Source organism: Dermacentor variabilis, chromosome 8 (genome assembly GCF_050947875.1).
Source record: "Dermacentor variabilis isolate Ectoservices chromosome 8, ASM5094787v1, whole genome shotgun sequence".
In the NCBI taxonomy this organism is placed as follows: Eukaryota; Metazoa; Arthropoda; class Arachnida; order Ixodida; family Ixodidae; genus Dermacentor; species Dermacentor variabilis.
Window position 1 is genome coordinate 78,254,532 of NC_134575.1, and position 14,608 is coordinate 78,269,139.

Below are 14,608 nucleotides of genomic sequence, written 5' to 3' on the forward strand. Positions count from 1 at the left end.
CACAGGGGTTGCATTGGAGGAGGAGCGAAGAAAGGAATTAAGTTCGAGCCGGCGCTTTGACAACCGGAGACTCGCAGGAAGAGGGGGGAGGGGGGCGGCGTGTACACCCAGCGGCAAACGATGGGGGCAGAAGCGCGCGCAGCAAGCGGACAACACGATAAAGGGAGGAGGGAAGAGATAGCAGCGACTGACTGATGCCGCTGACGCCGATAGTGAGTCAACCCCAGCTGCGGAGTTGGTTTCAGGGACAACGCCGCCGATGCCGACACAAACAATATGATACCCTCGCTTCCGCAGCGCTAAGAACCAGGTCTAGACGTGGGAAGGTGGTCACGTATTCGTCGACGTGCCGGGGCCTACGTGAAATAACCGGCGCGTCGGCAACTGAAGAGCACCCTATCCGCCACACAAGAACAGGGGGGGGGGGACCCTTTCCTCCTCTTTCTGCATGGCGGCGACGGTGTTCTATGCAGTCACGTTATCTTGACTCTCTAGCGGCGTCAGCGGCATCCAGCGGTATCAGTCGGTCGCTGCTAGCGCTGGGGGGACGAAAGGGGGTCGGAGCTGGTTACGAGGCCGACGACAACGCCGACGACGACGCGAAACCCAGGAACGGACGCCAAAGAGCTGCGCTCTAAAAAGCAACAGCAAATGCAAATCATAGCGAATTAGGCCAGAGCTGCTGCAGGGAAGAATAACAAGGTACAGCAAACACCGCGCTATACATTCCACACCGTTTGTGTTTTCTGTCTCTGCTCTGTGCGTGCGTGCATGTTGTATTAGAATCAAGGCCAAACTATAGGACATCAGTGTTAGCTACGCCTACCTTGCAGTACGTCATTGTTTGCCACCAACAAGGCGCCCAAGCGCCGGTGGACACTGATGAAGGCTTGTTGCAAGGTATTAGTGGCAGCACCTTCATGGGCCAGTGGCATGGCCCCTGGAGGTACAAGTGAACATCCTTCGCTTCGCAGCAACCTGTCGAGAAAGAGCAAATATTCCGCAAGCTACTATTGATCCCTCCTGCTCTGAGCTGTTCATTTCTACGAAAACATTCCCTACTGCGTACACACTGTCATGCGTGTCCGTTACAGACTTCCGGCGGGGTCTCCAATGTATATCTACAGAAGTATCTACACTCAGAGCGTGTGTGGACCTCAAATCCCTATATAACATATGTAACAAGAGCATAGCTGGGGGTGAGATGGGCTACCCAGACAATTTCGAAGACTGCGCCGCAGAGTAAACTCACCTTCGAAATGTTTCTTGTCGCAATAAAGGAGCTAACGTTCGAGCTATTTGGTTTGTCAAGTTTAATAACAGCGCCCTAGTGGTGCATTAGCAGGCATGGAAAAAAATACCCACAACTGTCAACATTCATGAAATGAAAAAATCAAGCTAGTGGCAAGTACATACCTCGTCGGCCACATGTTGCGCGGCGGTGACGGTGAGTTACAAAAAAAATTTAAGGAAAGGTCTGAAAAAATCTGGTAGTTCTAGAATGACACCACTCGCTTGCTTTTTTGCTCCTAATCACATCCGGAGCTGCGACAGATGCCGCAAATCCACATCAAACTCATATCATTTTCTTATTCTTTCCGGCTGTGCGACCAGAAAGATCAAGGTAAAGAAAATAACGTTCATAATGGCGGTGAAAGTAGAAGGAATAGTGCCTGTGCCTTCTGTTTTTGAACCTCGTCGGGGTACCATGCTACCTTGTTCTACCGAGAGAAATCGCCAAGCGCTCGGCTTTTTCTTTCAAAAGCACGGCGAAAGTAACAAACGGCGACTGATACTAATAAAGATACTTATAAAGCTAATGAAGTTTTATGGGTCAACGTGAGGGATCAGTTTTCTTCGCTTTTAGTGGGTTTATTTTCCAAAAATGTGGCTAAAATTCGGCAGTTACGATTTAAAAAAAGAAAGGTCCAAAGTACACCCTTTCCTCGAGTGAAGTTTTACCGATACGAGTACGTGAAAGCTAATTTGAGAGACAGCTGAACAAGATCGGCTTGCAGCCGTCACAGTCAACACGCGCTTCGACGCGACAGCCTGGAAAAGGTCAAGGTCTCCTGGTGCCCAAAACGTTTCTATCGTCAACCTATTTATGCCCAGTAAAGGATGCCGGCCTCTACTAGCGATTTCCCATTTTCACTGCCTTGTGACAGCTCACAACATATTATACCTGCAAATATTCTAACTCCTTTGCACCACGTAGTTCTGTGCTGTGCCCGAATACGCTTGTTTTTCTTCCGGCACCCATTCTTTAATACCCGTTATGTGTCCAACACATTACACGCCGTGCGCAACTACTTTTCTTCCGCTTAATGTCGGCGATAAGATACCAGCTACGCTCATTAGCCCTGCCATTGTCACGGTTGTTTACCGGTCCCTCAACGGCGTGCCTATCGCGTGTTTTTCTATTCCCCGTTGTGTCATTCTCAACTTCTGCGCGCAAGAAATTGCTCCCGTTTCTGCCGGCTATGCACGAAGTTGCAATCGCAACGATTTTCAGGGAGGGGCTAAATGCAGAAGTTGGACGATTCACTACCGCTCGCTGTCTTTTCGCTGCGGTGCAAGCTCGCTGCTGCTAACATGGGCGCATATCTGCCTTGACACTTTATTTTAATTCCACGCAGCTCTGTACAGCGTAACGCTGAAAATAATGTCTCGTCCTCTTTGTCCTTGAGTGTGAAGCGTACTGTCGTCATTCCTGCATAGCCAACCTTGCCATATGGCGTAGGGGCCTAGCTGCATATCGTTTATTTTTTGGCAACTTTGTTATTACATGCAAAATGGGGAACTACAGTATTGGGAAGCAGGATGAAGGCCAGACACGATGAAGGCCGGACCCCTGCCGAGCCGTCGAAATTAAATTCCTCTTATTGCTCGTCAACGTGCACCTACACTTCGTCCATATACACAGTGCGGTTCAGCGCGCACTTTCAAAAATTCTGGAAAGCTGCCTGTGGCAAGTAGCACAACCTTATTTCACGATTACGCGCGCGCGCGCGCGCGCGCACACACACACACACACACACACACACACACACACACACACACACACACACACACACACGCACACGCACACGCACACGCACACGCACACGCACACGCACACGCACACGCATACGCACACACACACACACAAACACACACAAACACACACAAACACACACAAACACACACAAACACACACAAACACACACAAACACACACACTTCGAGCGTCCAGTCGCCCGGCAATTTTACGTGTATTCGCGGACTTCTTTCACCCTCGGAAAAAAAAAGCTTTCTGTAGAACCACGTAATGATCAAGAGAAAGCTGTATCGGGAGTATTTCATGTTGCTCTACAACTTTTCTTTGGCACTTCTCATCTACTTATAGTGTTTAAGAAGCTGACTACTAATTGAGTAAGACTTACTATGTAATTAGGTAGAACGCGAAAAATAATTTGACCATCTCCAAGCCAAGGCAAACTAAGTTACCTCGCCATTTACGTAAACTACCTAATTACCTAAATTACGTGGCAATTGCATTACTTAAATCTTGGTGCATGGTATTTCATATATGCAATTTCCTCCCGCATATGTAGCATTTAACCGAGAACGAACCTGATTTGGTAGCACCATGCTTACAAGTACGCTAAAACATGGGGCCTTTTATTAGGTATACACATTTTCACATTTTATAGATAATCGCCAAACTTTTATCATTTATGATGGTTACAGCCGAAGAGGCTCTGACGTTCTGATCCTATTTATTTAGCTCCGAAGACGGGCGTTGGTAATATAAACACTACATGGGCAAGAACGACGTTCCGGTATGGCATCACGTTGCCACTAGATGCCTGGCGCCATTGTTAAAGGTCACCAGCAGCAACATTTCCCAAAAGCTTAATTGGTTTTATTTTAGTGGCGTATGCGATTGAAGAAATAATGGAACAACTGCAGGACTGGTAATTTCCTCTTTTCTTTATAATATGGGCCATTAAAGAGCGCTCAAGCAAACGACACGTTCATGCGGTTGGCGGATATGACGCAAATTCCAAACATGGCCCCCCGAGATTTGTAGCACGCTGAGCGTGCCGCCCAATCAGCACCACGGAGGCGGGGCTGGTTTCAAACATTCAGCATTATGCGTTGTATGTAAGGACCACCCGTCGCGAAAGCACTATCTTTATGCAGGTTAATGCGCTTAGAGAATGTGTCACGCATCAGGTAGGTGTTAGGAAAATCTATGCAGCGTCTGTAGCAGCTACTCACCTGTAGAGCGAGGTCTCTGAAGAACTGCTCCATGTCGTCATGGAAGCCACGCTTGGCCTTTTCAGCGCTGCAACTCATCCTCCTGGCGGAGGCTTCCAAGAGCCATCTCCATTAACTTCCAATTATCCAGGTGGTGCTTTAGGATCACCTGCTAGCGAGGCAAACGTTTAGGTCGGGCATTCGCATCAGTTAATTCCTTCGGTCACCTTCAGAGTGTCAAGACGTATTTAGCCAATGTAATGTATTTAACGAATTTAAAAGCGCTCTTCTTTCGTGCTTTAGGTGCACGTAGAGAAAACCAGGTGGTGCGAATTATTTTTTTCCGTAGCCCCCACAACGGGGTTATTTCATAATAAGATTATGGCTCTACCATATGTGAAACCACATGTTTTCCTCTCTTCGCCGCACGTTGCCTTGGGATGCCAAACGCTACGATTTCCACTGCATCGTTTAATGAGCAAGAAATGCAGAAGCACAAGAAATGCTGACCTGTAGCGACTGTTTTTCCGCGCAATGTGTTCATCTCCAGAAAGTTGTTTCAAATTTTACGCAAGACGACCACATTTTAGGAGGCACTCGGAATCACTAGTTCTTCCCCTGCCAGTGAAAGATCTCACTAAATTGGGATTTCAAAAAAAAAACCGCTAAGTACATTTTATTCAATTTTGTGACATTGTTGAACTACCACGTTATACGGGAGCGAGGCGACGATGGTGTAATTATCTGAACACAGGAAGAAATAGTACCTTAATGGGTGGTGTTTTTTTCCCAAGAAAAAGGCCAACTCGGTGGCGGCTACGCTGAATAACACCGTAGTATTTATGTTGGCCAATGTTTATACAGGACATAGGAATTCGTCCTCCTTTCGCGTACAACACGGTTGATATCGCAAAAGCACTTTGAGCTACCTATTCACAACGCTCTCATATACAACAGCTTAGCTTCGAGAACACGCCTGTCAAAATTATCTGTGTAGGTGGCACAAAAACTCGAAATCTAAAACGTTAGGATATTCCACGAGCAGCAACATCAAAAAAAACTCGAAGTGCGCTTACTTTGTCTTTAAGTTGCCTTTAAGGAAGCTTTAGCTCGGGTGCTCCTATCTAAATACGTGTGAAAGGATAATTCGTTTTTCTCGGCAATCACGGCGGCAAATTTGATTATATTTCTTGCACACAAAAGAAAAACTTAAAATCTAGTGACTTAAGGTTTTAAATGTTTGATTTATATCAGCTTTTTAAAACCTGATATATATCAGCTTTTTAAAATTAGAAAAAAAATTGCAAATTTTCAGGAAACGAAACTATCAAGCTTACACCTCTACCTCGGCAATGATAAATGATTTCACAATTCCCTGAATTGCATATGATAGTACATCTAAATCGGGAAAAATGGATATGTTACACATGATTCGAAAAAATGCGGTAATATGGGAATACAGCTACTGCAGAGCCCTTTAACACAACGTGACAAATTTACGTGAGATACAAAATGACATATATAATTTGTCCGCTTTCAATGATCTAATGCATGCCGTTTACATAACCGCGATATCTTTCTTGATGCAGAGATATTAATTTCTAAACTTTGTGCTTCTATGCTTTTTCTTTCAAGCTCTCGAATTTTAAAGAAATCTTTTCAACTAAATTCTGCTTCCGAGAGTCACTAGAGCTTAACTTTCTCCCTCACATTCACCAAATTTAAATAAAGTGGTTACAGGGGTCATTTGTGTAAAACGTTCTTGCATTTCACGTTTATTTGAATAGGCCGCGTCGCAAATGGGCCCGAGCTAAAGCTTCCTATTAAGAGTGGAACCGACAGCATTCAAAGACCCCCCACTGCTTCTCGTTCTTGCCAGTAACTGCACCTTATGTTACCGAATTGTTTACTGGCAAACGGTGGCGGCAAACGCTATGCACAAAGGCGAGCTTCTTGGTGGAAACGCGGCCCCTTGGGTTGGCCGATCCTGCAGGTTGTCCACAGCCGCGCCAAACAATTGCATCGTTTTCGCGACAATTGTTTGTGGGCTTTCATTCTCAAAATTCCGAGGAACAAGTCCGACAGGACGACTTGGTCGCTGGGTGCTAAAAGCTTCAAGAATACAGCACTGATGTCCTATACAAGTCCGGCGCTAAGCAGCAAGACACCGATTGCCTATCACGTCTTCCCGCAGACCCTCCAGATTCCACTGCCAACGATTCCGGCCTCTGCGTCCTCGCTGTCTCTGACTTGGGTGATGTACGCAGTCAACAGCTCATCGATGCACACTTGTGCTCCATCATCGATCGTCCACGCTCTAATCACTCCGACCTGTCCCTCAGCTGTTCGTGCTCCGCGACAATGTTCTTTACGGTCGTAGTGCCAACTCCGACGGTCCCGAGCTTCCGCTCATAGGAGCTACGACACTGCCTCAGTGCTATTCTCCACCAGCTCGCCCCCTCTCTTCGCCCCCTCTCTTTGCCTCGTAGATGACTGAAAAGGCACGTTACGATAGCAATCACAGAAACCCTCACTTGAAGCCAGGCTCCTTGATTCTTTTTGGACGCCTCGCCACCACGTCTACCCATCTTCAAAACTTTCCCCCTACACCAGGCCCCAACAGGTACCGCGCCAGCTACGCCAGAGTTCACATACTAAGACACTCCTTTATGGTCAGTTGTCATTTTCATTTTCGTCCACCGACATCGTGCGTGTGTGCCGTCTCAAGCTGTACGTTTCAGCCTAAAACCCTTTCCTTGTAAGTGCTTATACGGCACTTCAACCGCCGGCGGTAATATCCTACAGGCCATTCCCGCATTCTGAAGAAAGCGCTCGGAAGGACGACGATGATATTCGGAAAAGCACGTTCGTGTTTGTTATTCTGCTATCTTGGATTTGAATTTTCCGCATATATTTGTAAATTTCGCCCACCCTTTATGTCACAATATAGGTACATATTACGTTTCAAATATCTAAGCGCTACATTTGGACAACATTCTTGCAACATGGTTCGGAAGGCATTTGAACGGTGGTGGAAATATATGAAGCATTTGAACATATATATATATAGCATTTGAACGGTGGTGGACAGGCCGCCATTGGAATATGAACCTGGCAACGTTTAACGCTAGAACGTTATCTAGTGAGGCGAGTCTAGCAGTGCTATTGGAGGAATTAGAGGGCAGTAAATGGGATATAATAGGGATCAGTGAAGTTAGGAGGCCAAAAGAAGCATATACAGTGCTAAATAGCGGGCACGTCCTGTGCTACCGGGGCTTAGCGGAGAGGAGAGAACTAGGAGTCGGATTCCTGGTTAATAAGAATATAGCTGGTAACATACAGGAATTCTATAGCATTACCGAGAGGGTGGCAGGTCTTGTTGTGAAACTTAATAAGAGGTACAAAATGAAGATTGTACAGGTCTACGCCCCTACATCCAGTCATGATGACCAGGAAGTCGAAAGCTTCTATGAAGACGTGGAATCGGCGATGGGCAGAGTGAAAACTAAATACACTATACTAATGGGCGACTTTAATGCCAAGGTAGGCAAGAAGCAGGCTGGAGACAAGGCAGTGGGTGAATATGGCTTAGGCACTAGGAATAGCAGGGGAGAGTTATTAGTAGAGTTTGCGGAACAGAAGAATATGAGGATAATGAATACCTTCTTCCGCAAGCGGGATAGCCGAAAGTGGACGTGGAGGAGCCCGAATGGCGAGACTAGAAATGAAATAGACTTCATACTCTGCGCTAACCCTGGCATCATAAAAGATGTGGACGTGCTCGGCAAGGTGCGCTGCAGTGACCACAGGATGGTAAGAACTCGAATTAGCCTAGACCTGAGGAGGGAACGGAAGAAACTGGTACATAAGAAGCCGATCAATGAGTTAGCGGTAAGAGGGAAAATAGAGGAATTCCAGATCAAGCTACAGAACAGGTACTCAGCTTTAACTCAGGAAGAGGACCTTAGTGTTGAAGCAATAAACGACAATCTTGTAGCCATCATTAAGGAGTGTGCAATGGAAGTCGGTGGTAACTCCGTTAGGCAGGAAACCAGTAAGCTATCGCAGGAGACGAAAGATCTGATCAAGAAACGCCAATGTATGAAAGCGTCTAACCCTACAGCTAGAATAGAACTGGCAGAACTTTCGAAGTTAATCAACAAGCGTAAGACAGCTGACATAAGGAAGTATAATATGGATAGAATTGAACATGCTCTCAGGAACGGAGGAAGCCTAAAAACAGTGAAGAATAAACTAGGAATTGGCAAGAATCAGATGTATGCGTTAAGAGACAAAGCCGGCAATATCATTACTAATATGGATGAGATAGTTCAAGTGGCTGAGGAGTTCTATAGAGATTTATACAGTACCAGTGGCATCCACGACGATAATGGAAGAGAAAATAGTCTAGATGAATTCGAAATCCCGAAGGTAACGGCTGAAGAAGTAAAGAAAGCCTTAGGAGATATGCAAAGGGGGAAGGCAGCTGGGGAGGATCAGGTAACAGCAGATTTGTTGAAGGATGGTGGACAGATTGTTCTAGAGAAACTGGCCACCCTGTATACGCAATGCCTCATGACCTCGAGCGTACCGGAATCTTGGAAGAACGCTAACATAATCATAATCCATAAGAAAGGGGACGCCAAAGACTTGAAAAATTATAGACCGATCAGCTTACTGTCCGTTGCCTACAAAGTATTTACTAAGGTAATTGCAAATAGAATCAGGAACACCTTAGACTTCTGTCAACCAAAGGACCAGGCAGGATTCCGTAAAGGCTACTCAACAATAGACCATATTCACACTATCAATCAAGTGATAGAGAAATGTGCAGAATATAACCAACCCTTATATATAGCTTTCATTGATTACGAGAAAGCGTTTGATTCAGTCGAAACCTCAGCAGTCATGGAGGCATTACGGAATCAGGGTGTAGATGAGCCATATGTAAAAATACTGGAAGATATCTATAGCGGCTCCACAGCCACCGTAGTCCTCCATACAGCAAGCAACAAAATCCCAATAAAGAAAGGCGTCAGGCAGGGAGATACGATATCTCCAATGCTATTCACAGCGTGTTTACAGGAGGTATTCAGAGACCTGGATTGGGAAGAATTGGGGATAAAAGTTAATGGAGAATACCTTAGTAACTTGCGATTCGCTGATGATATTGCCTTGCTTAGTAATTCAGGGGACCAATTGCAAAGCATGCTCACTGACCTGGAGAGGCAAAGCAGAAGAGTGGGTCTAAAAATTAATCTGCAGAAAACTAAAGTAATGCTTAACAGTCTCGGGAGGGAAATATATATATGGCAGAGTATTGTTTAAAAATGATTCACAACTCCTTTGTGTTGAAAAAGGCAGTGTTATCAAAGTGACTCACCGTCGACGGTTCCCTGTAATCCAGCCATCACGATTAGCAATCCACCGGATATTGCCTTCATTCCGGCCGGCGGTTCCTGGTTGAGAGAAGGGCGAGTTGTGCTTGTGAGAACAGTGAACAATGTTCGGAATTTCTCGCGGTGATGACGGCGTTGAACTAGGTTGGCGTAAAGCAAAAGCTTGGCGCGAGCACACGGAATAATTAACACCTATGCCTAAGATTTTTTAAATAAAAAATAAAAACAACATCTAATTTGCTTTAAATATCTGCAAAACAAAAGCTTTTCTCCATTTGCTCCCCGCACGAATACCGTCCTTACTGCCAGCAATAGCCATATCTGCGACCATTTATTTCTCAGGAAAATGCTACAGCCATAGATTTACCAAGGCGTATTTCGCATCTTTGTACCAAAGAATGACTTCAAGAAACGCCTAATAACGCCGAGGCAGGCAAGAACATTTCCGACTGCACGTGATTGCCGCTGGCGGAAATCAGTGCCTGCAATATCAACACTAAACAACGCTTTAGTTGGCATGCATCCTGAAGCATTTGCTTTCGCGAAATTGTTGCTATTGAAGGATCACCGACCGCAGTGGCACAGGGGCTATATAGCCTTTTCCTCTTGAGAACAAGACTGCAGATTCAGTTTATGGCCTGGGCGCCCGCATTTCTACGGATACGAGAGTGCTAAAGAAAAGCTCGTGTACTTGCATGTAAATGCACGTTAAGAACACCTGGCGGTACAAATTGTTCAGGAGTCGCCAACTGCGGCATTTCTCGTAGCGTTGTGTTGCTCTCGGACGCGAAACCTGACAATTTCAACTGCATCATTCAAGCCTGCCAGCACCAAGGACACACCCACGCAGGAGACATCCCGATGCTATAGCGCGTATGTCTACATATTCCTACACCAATTTGGGGGGCTTCGTGCCTTGATTTGTATTATTTTCCCCCGAAGTCTCAATGAACCGTGATTTCCAAATTTACCGGAAACTTATTTCGTCACCGTAGTTCAGGGAATGGCCTCAGGATTGCCACTAAGCGGACGCCGCTTGAGCACCGATCGATGAAAATTCAACATTAAACTATTTTCGTAATAGTAAAGGTCGTTTTCCCGCGATGCATTTTGGCCAGGCTAATGGCGGCATGGTCGCTTTCTTTTTGCAAACACCGTGTGCGAGTTCGGTTTGCTTCTCTGATGACGTGTAAAGTGCAGTTGTAGGTGTCGTTATGAAACGAGCCTATTCAAGGGACACCAGCATGTGCAGCTAGTACTTAAATTTTATTTGAACCACGACAAGTGCTGCCATTAGCAGGGCAAGTATGCAATGAACAGAAGCGCACTTGCGAATTAGGAAAACAGACAAGTACAACATATCTACGAAGCTCTTGCCATGGAACATTTATTTATCGAATGCTTAACTAAAGTGCCGATTACTAAGGATTGATATAGTCTTCGTCCTCGGTTCTATTCCATAGCAAAAAAGATGGACTCGTAATCTCTACTCTACTGCCATTATGGTCTTAATATAACCAATGTTTAAACTATGTAAGTGGGTATACATCCAAGTGGAATACACTAATATGCAAAATAGACATTAGCCTTGTCTCGCCAATGGACGGAAATTATTATGACATGTTCGGCAACTGTATGTCCAACTACGTCATAGGTGCACTCGACATGTCAGGGTCATCCAAAGTTAGGCAGGCGTTTAGGAACGTCACTTATAAATACCCACACAAAATTGTTCACTTTCTATCTCTCTGCGTAAAAAAACAGACAGGATAAGCGTACACAAAGAAAAAAAATTGCGGGAAATTTTCCGGAATATAGAAAAATCACCAGGCACAAAGCTGGAATGTCCTCATCCCAACGTTTGGTATAGCTTTGTTTGGAATTTCCGCAGACAGCTCTTCTCTTTTCTAAACAATATGTGCACATTTCTCATTGTTTACACTGCAGCGGGAGAATTGCTGATTGATCTGACCATCGTTTAAAATAAGAAAGCTCCACGCGCTTGCCAAGCTTCTTCCTCACCATTTGTGCCTGCTCTAAACACAAACATTATTATTGCTGCCTCTCACTCGCTGTTCCACAAAGACTATGGTCATAAACTGCGGACTTAATGATGGACTGAAACTGCGGACTTAATCTTCTATTGTGGATTTTTGTAGACAAATGTCAGTATTTAGTACCTAAGTGTAAGCATATAGACGACGATATAGTAGAGCAAGAACTGGCTAACTTCTTTTGTTTAAAAAAATGTTCAGTTAACAAACCAAATCTTCCAGAAAGCACAGCAGAGTAAACAAATTTCACAGGGCCCTTGCACCGGCCACAGGGCATTCACAGGAGGAATTTTACACAGAACTGTCACCGACACCACGAGCTAGGGCTGCGAACGACCTTGCAAACGCCAAGGACACACATCTCTGAGAGTTATACACCAAACGTTTCCCAAGTTCACAGCCGTAACTTGAAAAGTTGACAGAGGCACCTTAGTCTCCTTAGGTGCGTTCTATGCGAAATAATTCTGATTCTTCTGCGCGATATTTTTACTTGGTCATGTGCTCGAATGGGGAAAAGTCAATTTCAAGGATGGGTGACCCAGTTTTTGGGTGTGAGCCAAGTCAATTACAGGAGGCGGCCAGGTTGGTTTCGAACTCAGTTTTCGAATTGGCCAAAGTGAATCTTGGCAGTGGGAGACTGAGCTTATGAGGGTGGGCCAAGTCAGTTGTAGGAGTGAGCCAGGTTAGCTTTAAAACGTGGGTCAACTGATTTTTCGTATTGGTCAAAGTGAATGTTGGGGTTGGGTCATCCAAATTTTGAACTTGGGCCAGGCTGGTTTACAACTTGGGTGAACTATTTTCGAATAGGGCTAAGTCATTTTTTATGGGGGCCGAGTCAATTTTGGAATAGGGCCAGGTCGGTTTGGAACGTGGGGCAACTCAATTCGCAAATTGGGAAAGTGAATTTTTTGGGTGCGGGCCCCGGCGAGCGTCCGACGCCGTGAGTGTTCATCGTGGGATTTCGCAGTGCCACCCGCACCAGGTCCAGCGCCAGGTGCGTGACTTCGTCCCTTGATCACGGGGGTTTTTTGTACCATTGGTTGTTAACGCCCGAAGGACGCCCTTCGGCTTCATGAGGAATATAAGGCTTTCGCAATGAAAGCTCGCGCGACCACCTCCGGGAGCGACATTTGCTTTCCAGCAAGCGTTCAGGTATGACGTGGCAAATACGAATTGCGTCATTATAACATAGGCGAAGATAAGAATAATCTGCTGCATGGATAGAGTGAGGGAAGATACAGCGGTCAAAAAGAAATAAATTCCGGCCGACCCCAGCTTACGATAGTTGCCGACGTTAATGGTAGTAGTACTAAAGCAGCGAAAAGACACACTGTACTGCAAAGATGCCATTGATCGAATTTTGCCATTTGTAAATTTCCGTGGTAGTGACCCACAGAGAGCCAGGAGGGGCGTGTTGCAATTTTTATGTTTTGATATTAAGCCTGCTCTGCCTCCTTTGAAGGGATTCGTACACCCTTCATTAACGATCAATTACCGTTAGACACCGGCACATAAGAAGCAACAGCAAATGTGGAATATCAAAGATGACAAGGAAGACATTTTTTATAATACAGACTTTTTCGGCTAATTTGATGCTGCTAATTACGCCTGTTCCAAAATAATTTATGTACTTTACACAGATTTTCCTTCATCTTTACGTCGAAATTATATCGGAAGTTTAGTTAACACAATTATTTCAGTCAAATCGCAACTACGCTGTCGTAACTGCCTCCTATGTGGCTATGTGCCAGTCCTTTCGGCAGTACACGTGTATTTCACCCGATTGCGATTTCAACCCATGTGGTGTCCTGCTCACTGAACAAGAGGGCTGGTAAGTTCTCCTATACATGTTTCACCAATAATAATAATAATAATTTATTATTATTATTATTATTATTATTATTATTATTATTATTATTATTATTATTATTATTATTATTATTATTATTATTATTATTATTATTATTATTATTATTATTATTATTATTATTATTATTATTATTTGGGTGAGCTGAACGTTAGCGAACGGTATATCGTTATCATGATGATCGCTGTTGGGACTGATCGATGTTCAAGCGCGGTCCAACGACGTTACCGAAATTTTGTTTATTAGTACTAACTCATGTGATTATGACCAATGGACCTATCCTAATTCGAGCTCCTTGAAAACCCATGTTGTATATGACAAATGCTGTGCATAAAATAGCGAAGACTAAAGCACACAAACAAACAACGAAGACTGCGTTAGATGCAGCGAATACGATTCCTTTGTTAGCGAAAGCAAAATACTGAAAACGATGGCGTTAGAACCTCTTTTTTACAAAGAACTCTTCATTGTGTACCCGTGTTCACACATTCTTACGCACCAGACTAGCTCTCGAAATGCGTACTTAATCCGATATATTATACACTGTCTTTGCTCTTGAACAATACTTATATCCTAATCCTCACACACTGGGATTTCGTGCCGTAAGAAGCACGGACTGTACGTCAACAAATGAGACAACGATCCTGTATTTATCGTACCCAGCCATTTACCACGACCACTTTTTCTTCCGAGTGTGCCAACACTCCGCAAAAATCGGAGCCCATTAAGTTGCTCACATGTCGAAGTGATATCGAAACGCTCGTGGGGCTTGTGTGTCTCATCGTTTTGTGTCCTCGTCTGTGCGCTCTATAGCGCAAAACACCGGTGCGTTTATTCATAGAAGTCTCTTACACAACTCATCGTAGGAGAAAACTCCAGCAAACCCATATGCTGGACATACTAGTAAAATCAGCTAGCCAATGGCAAAAAAGCAACAGCAAATGCAAATCATAGCGAATTAGGCCAGAGCTGCTGCAGCGAAGAATAACAAGGTACAGCAAACACCGCGCTATACATTCCACACCGTTTGTGTTTTCTGTCTCT

General features: G+C 44.8%; 1 protein-coding gene across 1 annotated transcript in view; it reads right to left on the reverse strand.

The window, feature by feature from the left end:
• LOC142590346 (uncharacterized) overlaps window positions 1–14,608 on the reverse strand; it is a 173,888-nt gene that overhangs the window by 140,126 nt on the left and 19,154 nt on the right. Inside the window, exons 6-7 of the mRNA XM_075702401.1 lie at window positions 9,628–9,703; window positions 827–978 (exon numbers count right to left, since the gene is read on the reverse strand). Coding sequence (XP_075558516.1) covers window positions 827–978; window positions 9,628–9,703 — 228 coding nt within the window. The remainder of the gene's footprint in view (window positions 1–826; window positions 979–9,627; window positions 9,704–14,608) is intronic.